The 7,670-nt window shown below is 38.5% G+C and overlaps 1 protein-coding gene across 2 annotated transcripts in view; it reads right to left on the bottom strand.

Annotated features, from left to right (window-relative positions):
• The window catches only part of dse (dermatan sulfate epimerase), a 55,209-nt gene extending 47,545 nt beyond the window's left edge, over positions 1 to 7,664 (bottom strand). The window contains exons 1-2 of one of the 2 annotated variants that reach the window (XM_008398588.2): positions 7,564 to 7,664; positions 1,472 to 1,937 (exon numbers count right to left, since the gene is read on the bottom strand). In XM_008398588.2, the coding sequence (XP_008396810.1) occupies positions 1,472 to 1,893 (422 nt within the window). In that variant the 5' untranslated portion in view covers positions 1,894 to 1,937; positions 7,564 to 7,664. Of the gene's footprint in view, positions 1 to 1,471; positions 1,938 to 7,563 lie in introns of those variants that run through there. The other variant, XM_008398589.2, reaches the window with a different exon arrangement.
• Positions 7,665 to 7,670: the final 6 nt, after the last annotated feature.

Genomic DNA, 7,670 nt, shown 5'->3' with positions numbered 1-7,670 from the left:
ATTACTAATAAAATCTCTTACATATGCATAGTATTATGCTCTATATAGAGATTTTCCTTAGCTTTGATTGTATATGTCACAATTTTGTAATTKATCATTGTTTATTAAACTGAAAGCTGAGAGGCTTTGTTAATATTCTGTCCTAGAATGAGGTTTGATGTGCCCTTTTTTGAGCACCTGCCCCTTCAGTGGTCTCTGCACGGCCCTGGTCACCTGGAACCTGAGACTCAGTCTTGACTATTCATAGAGTTACGTACATTTACTCAATTACATTTCCTCTATATTTTTTTAAAATAACTTTTATGAGTGTTATTATTAAGCTGTACTTTTTGCTTTATGAAGTATTGGTATTCTTACTTGAGTAAACTTTCTGGATTCTCTACCCGCAGAATGAATAACAAACATGTTCAACCAAAAATTCACCAGGCAAAGAAACACACCTGCAGTTTTTRTTAAAGTTTCAGAAGTTTTATATTGAAAGAAACTGRTTTGAAAAAAAAAACATTTTGTCCGATTCTGTAATTTTTTGTTACTTATAAGAATTATTGTACTTTTGGTCCTTAAAATACCAAATTTTCCACTTAGCTTTATAATTTCATACATCTGATTATGTAACTTTAAAATATTATATAATTGATAATTTCATCAGTTACTCAGAACATGAGTACTTGACTTTTTACCAAATGCTCTTTTACTCTTACTTGAGTCATTTCTTGAACGGCTACTTTTTACTTTTACTTCAGCAAAAWTATGCTGAAGTAGTGCTATTCTAATTTGAGTAAAAAAATTGTACTACACCTAAAAGTTCATTTACCATTTACTCTACCCACCTCTGACTATTCAGCTCACATCTGAACATTTCATTTCCTCTCCCTGGAGGAGCGGGGGAGGGGACCTGCAGCAAACAGCTGCTCAACATATTTCCTGAACTACAGCTTTATCTGCCCCAAAAGAAGCTTTACTAGAGTTCTGCCCACAGAAGCACACGAGAACACCCTGGAGACTATGGGGAAGTCATCTTCATCAGGTCCACCACCTCCAATGCTTTCCTGAACCAGACATTCTTTACTCTAATGCTCTAACACTAAAACTTAACCCTACCCCATAATCCTAGCCTTTATATCCAACCATATCCTGTACCCCGTAACGTTTCCCCTAACCCTAATGCTAACCCAAACTACAGTGATAAGTGGTTAGTTGTATATCAATAGCAGACAGCCAGTCATGAACCAGAAAAGAAGTTGGACAAGTTTACTGTTGCATATGTGCCAGCTGGAGAGAATGTCTTGAAGAATCAGAAGGCGTTTCAGCCTGTGGTGCTGAGAGACTACAACTGCTTATTATTGAATTACTGGGTAAAATTATAAGGAAGGAAGGTGGATACCATTTAACATTCACTTTCAGAGTGACCACACCTTTATACATCAGTTCACATCTCATTGTTGCAAGTAAATTAAAACAGAAAATCTACCAACTAGGCTGAGCCGCCATCCTCTCCATGTAGTCCTTGGCCAGGTCGAGGGCCCCGGCCCTGTGCGGGTACAGCAGGCAGAACATGGATAGGACGCCTAAATTGTTGCCATAGACCTCATTCCAGCGGGCAGTGAACTCCGTGGGGCTCCAAGGGGGCAGGTACTCCTCTGGGTGCTCCAGCATGGTCTCCCCGGCCTCCCGGATCCTCCTGGCCATCTGTCGATGAGTTCCTGCCGCTGCATACTGTAGCTCCTCCACATCCCCACGGCTGAAGTACAACATGGGATGACTGTCATAGTTGCCTCCCATGAAAGGAATTCCCCCGGCAGGGTCCACTTCAGCTGCGGGAACTGGAGCAAGCAGGGGCCACAGCAGACTTATGAAGAAGACTGTGGGGGCCCCACGGGTGTGGGTTCTCATCGTCTCATCAGAGAGGGGACTGCTGCATTGCCGAAGGAGTTCAGCTGAGAGGGAGAAAAGAGGATTAGAGAAGGCCAGCCAGAGTTTTCGTACAAAAGCCCTGCATTCCTTGAATAATGAGATCCAGYTGTAGGCCTGATGATGCAGGCTTTCCATACTCATATCTGCCATCACAGAGTTGTGTCATAAATGCCTGTAGATACATTATTCTGGTTAAGACAAACAAGCCTTAAACCAAACCCTACAGCTTCACAATGGCCCAATAGTTCAGCTCGGAACTGGCCAGTAAATTCCATGACTTATTTCAAGTTTTGGCTCAGTGGAAAAGTTCAGATGGGATCCAAATGACTTTAAGACMGGAGTCAGGAATCCCAGTACACATAAAATTTTAACCCAGGATGACATGTAAAGCTGGTATTCCTCCTCAAGCTAATTTGACATTTGACCCCTGAAGAGGTTACATTCCTTTGTGGTGAACATGAGGCTGAAGAGTGCGGACTAATTTATCACACTGAAGTATGACTGGGAGGGTAATCACCTTGAGTTAAAAATGACTGGACAGATCTCAAATTAGGTCACTAAAAACAGCTACTTTTATCCTTGTAGATGGTGAGAGATTTAGTTATAGGCTTATTAAAAACAGTTCATTTCTGTCAATTCCATATCTTTTAAATGGTTCAAGATTTGCCCTTAAAAACCAACATATGAATGAATGTTAGACTTGCATTCATAACATAGTTCACTTGCAGCCACTACAAACAAAAAAATAAAAAATCTTTATTCACATTGCTGTGAACTGAAATCTTTGTAAGTTGCTAAAGTTTGAGCTAAAAAACAATTAGATCTTAAATGTGCTTCAATAATGATAATGCAGTCTCAAATATGYATCTTGAGCTTTGCTACTCTGTTAAAAATGAATGTGTAAAGTGTATGTTCACAGAATTTGTGGGGGTGAATGAAAGACTATAATATTGCAGAAGGTTCCAACTTAGTCAGTCCCCCATTTTACACCGAAACATTGTCATTTCATTCCTACTTTTATTTCATACCTGCTTCAATTCTATGTATTCAAATAAGAGGCTACAAGTTTTTCTTCTAGCAAACCATGAGCATAACTTTACAAATTAATTGATTTTTTTAGTCAAAGTAGTAGCAGAAAGGCATCAACTGATGATGGCAAAACAACAAAAAGTGTGAGTACAAAAAGTCACAAGAGCCTAATGAAACATTAAGTGTAATGTAGAGCTATGACACTGTGCTGATTCTGACAGTGAATAAAGGAAAAATAAAAACCTAGCACCGCTTCACTGCCTTTAGGCATCATTAAAAACAGAACACAAAAAGGTGAAATTCACTGATTTTTCCACTCACTACATCAAAATTAACCAGAACCAAATATGGAGAAGCAGCATTCAGCCTCTATGCACCACAAATCTGGACAAACTTCCAGGAAAATGCAAAATAGCCCAAACACAGAGTTGCCTTAAATCAAGGCTTAAAACATTCCTATTTAGATTTGCCTTTGATTAATAGTATGTTGAACACTGATCAACATATTTGATGTGTATTTGCTTGATGACTTTGATGATGGCATTTGACAAAATGTAATATTTATTGTTTGTTTCATAATAAATGACTATGTTGTTTTTATGATTATCTTTAGAAAAGATCTGTTTGTTGAAATTGATTTTAAAACAGACCTTTCCACTGTGACTATAGCACATAACACATATAAGGAGACTTTAGACCAGGGGTCCTAAACTTTTTCCTGTGAGGGCCACATAACTTTTCCCTTCTCTGCTGGGAGCCAGAGTCAGTTTGTAACAGAAAAAGTGTGACGATTGAAGGAGTGCCTAGATGTAAAAATGTATTGTTTTCCAGAAAGCACAACCAAATAACATTCTCTGGGTTCTTCACAGAAAAAGATCCAGGAAGGATCATAGTTCGTATTTTCCTAACTATGAGCCGAACCGGACTATAAGCCACAACCCCAAAGTTTTTTTTTTTTTTAAACCAGTGAACATACACATATAAGCCTCAGATATCTCTGCCACTCCAGGTTTTCCACAGCGATGCAGCAGCAGCAGAGGGGGGCGGACAGCCAACATTTTAGTCATAACAGGTCAATTGAATATCACATTTATTACGGTTGAAAAAGAAAAAGTTGCCAAGTTTAGATTTAACTGAACTGATTACAGTAGTTTCCAAACAGTAACTAACAGTAAAAGTGCTGATCCTTCGTGTTGCTACTAGCATGTGCTAAATGAAAATAGGCGCCTTCTTCTTCTTCTTCTTCTTTAGATTCAACAGCAGCTTGCATCCATTATTGTTGCACTACTGCCATCTACTGGATCCTAATATCTATACCTCAAATTCTCATAATCATCCCAGTATTATTTAAAAAAACAAAAAATCTTCTTTTTCCCCTCAATGCTATTTAACTGATCAACATTCTCAAATTTCAATTCCCTATTAAATCTAATTCCGTTTTAAGGGGCGGTTTCTACTTTTATTTCCAATTTTCACTTCCAATGATTCACTCTGTAATGGTCTCACTATGGCGTCTTGTACCAAAACTAAGCATCAGCCAAACTCATTTCACACGAGTCAGGATTAATTAGTTCTTCCTTTATTTCCATGTAGAATGGAGTGAAACTGTCAAAACACAAACAACTCAGGATGAGCTCAGAGCAGCTTACAGAAGTGTTTTACATTCAGATGCATACATTAGAAGTACAACGGCTACAGCAGCTACCTCTGAATGCTATGAGCGGCAATGCTATGTAACGACCTAAGAAATTGAAGTATAAGCTGCTACTTACAGGCATTACTTGAAGAACTCGACCGGAATGCAGCGTTCATAACAAACACATGTTCATCTGCTCTACCGCTACCAACCGCACTGATTACGTAACATAAAAGTCGAGCAGTTCCCTAAAAGTCCAACAGATGGCAGCAATGCGCCATGCAAAACAAAACACCCACAGTTTACAGGACACACTTCCTGCTAAAGAGCCCCCTGGTGGTTGAAGAAAAATCTACATATAAGCGGCATATAGTCCGGAAAATACAATATATGAAAAAAATCTGAATGCTCTCTGGTATTGTTCAGGGGGCCGTAGTCTGGGGACCACTGTGTTAGTCCTTGTCGTGGCTCGTAGGCTCGACTCTCGGCCTGATGATCTTTGCCGCATGTCTTCCCCATTTTTCATCACTCACCTTCCTGTTAAACTACTCTAAAATAAAGGTCACATGAGCCAAAAACAAAACAAAAACAAACTTTTAAAATATCTTTATTTGTTTACTTCTTTATTTAAGGTGAGTGCGTCAAACTAAACAATTTGAGTAAGTCTGACTTAAAGCTGTCAAGATAAACCAACTTAATAAATTGGATGAACTTAATTGAATTACTTGTTACTTTGTTGCACAATTCTGTGCGTTTTGGTTCCGTTACCAAAATAACACAGCCGGAGTTTAAAATGAACTAATCAACCACAGCTGTGTTCAGGGAGGCTTATTAATGGTCGCAAAAATAAATATCAAGACTGAAAACCTAATGTTGTAACGGACTGAATGTTATGTTTTTAACATAATCTCTGGTCGGCTTGTGGAGCGCAGGAGGTTGCCATGGCAACGGAAGTGCTTAAATGACAGACAGAGAGTAAAAATGTGCAGAGTGGTTTAGAGTTGATCACCTGTTCGGGTTGTTTTACCTTTTTTTACGTTTGTCTTGGTGCATCACAGCCGCTGTAGTTTGTGAACGTTCAATAAACGAYAAACTTGGACTAATTACCTCGTTCTTTGTGAGTATAAGTCATTTACAACAAACATCAAACACAGTAAATATGTTTCATTAAGTATTTAACAAACGAATGGCTTCTACTGCGATAATTATGTGAAATTAAATTGTTTAATATTTTTAAAAAATAGTTAGGTGCTGTCTGGCTCAGAGTCTGAGAGGCTTTTCCTTTATTAAACACTTTATTTTGCCTATTATTTTGTGGAAATATTAATGTTGATGAGATTTTCTCCAAAATAATAACCTTTTTCAACCTTTATTGCTCCACTGTTGAAAATGAGGCTCTAACATTCACAAATGACAATGAAATAAAATCCAGTCCAACATCTGGTTTGAGGTGATTCCTCTGGAACCTGTTGGAGGAAAAACATTCCAACTTCAGAAGATGAGCTTTAACCTAACAGAGCTCTGTGGTTCCTCCTGTCAGTATGAGAGTCAGGGTGAGGAGGCGCCATGTTAGGAAGAGAAGTGGAAGCTGCAGGATCTTCAGAACAAACAGGTCATGATGCTGGGCTACTGATTATCCCTCTGTCTGGATACAGGATCAATAGAACCAGTTAAAAAGCTAAAATGAATGGTTATATGCCAGACATGGAAAACTGGGATGACTCCATGCCATGATGTTCAAGATTTAGGTCTCATAGCATCTCAAGGTGTCAACATTGCAGCCAGTGGGTTGAGGGAAATACAGCTTTATTTTGTATCAATTCAAGAGCTACCCAGCTTATACTGCTTCGCAAAAAAAATTAATCAGCAGAGAAACTCCAAAGCACACAAAGAAGCTATATATATATATATATATATATATATATATTCAAGAAATTCAACTAAGTTGGTTCAACTATTTTCTTTTGTCAGTATAGAACATCCAATTACTTTCTTTTAGTCAACAACAGACTTTGGTGCTTCCAAATGTACCTTTTTAAAATTTAATTTAGATTTTTGTGGCCTAGGTGACTTTTGTCCGTCTTCCTGTCAAGCTGCTGTTAACTAAAGAGATGCCAGAGACTACAGTTCATGTAGCCTTTGTCCGTGCTGCGCATGCGCTACAAAGCACGTACGGTTTCGTTTGCTTTTTAAATTAATTTCTTCAGTTTGGTACAGAAAATCTTTCGCTTCTGGAAACATTTTATCTTCAGTTTGTTTTTTAAAAACGTTTTTAAAAAATTCAGTGTAATTCTTCGCGATTTTACATTTTTGTTAATTATTTTTTTAGCCCACGTGACAACTGTAATAAAGACATGTTCTATTTTTTATTATTATTATTATTATTATTATTATTATTATTATTATTATTATTACTATTATTATTATCTGCAACTCTGTTAGATGTACATATTTGAATCCGCTTTACTAAACAAGGAAACTATATATAAATATATATATAAAGTTGAGTGTGTCATAATGAGAGTTAATCGGGTTTCCGCGTTGCTCACTAGTGGGATTCCTGTGAACTTTTGTCACAGTGAAGGCAGCTCTGTTTATTAACTAAATCACTAAAACCGATGAATACTCGACTGTCCATCATCGTAGTTTTGCCTCGGTCCTCCGGTTCCACCGTGGACCCGACCGGCACTAAGCAGAACTACTTGTTCCATGAGAAGCCGAACCTTCCGCCGCTGTCTCGCCACCTTTCCTTTCTCCAACTTTCACCTTCCTACTCCCTCCTTTCTGAGACTCTTTTTAACATCTCACACCTCCACACATGACTCTCCGTGACTTTTCAGTTTCAAACTAACCACTCACGCAAAAACAACCCGGTATTAGGCAGAGATTCGTGGTTTTGGTAAACCGCATCCACACAGGCAGCCCTGCGCCCGTCGACCATGAAGAGCCTTCAGCAGTAAAGGAGGAGAACTTGGTCACTTTACCTGTCAGAAGAAAACCCAAAGCCAGACCTGGAAGCCATGTTCCAGATGCGACATCAACTGGATCACCGATAGGTTGGATCGGGGCTGATTTAATGTTTGGAAACGAA

Source organism: Poecilia reticulata, linkage group LG21 (assembly GCF_000633615.1).
Source record: "Poecilia reticulata strain Guanapo linkage group LG21, Guppy_female_1.0+MT, whole genome shotgun sequence".
NCBI classification, from domain to species: domain Eukaryota; kingdom Metazoa; phylum Chordata; class Actinopteri; order Cyprinodontiformes; family Poeciliidae; genus Poecilia; species Poecilia reticulata.
This window is presented reverse-complemented; position numbering and strand designations above follow the sequence as displayed.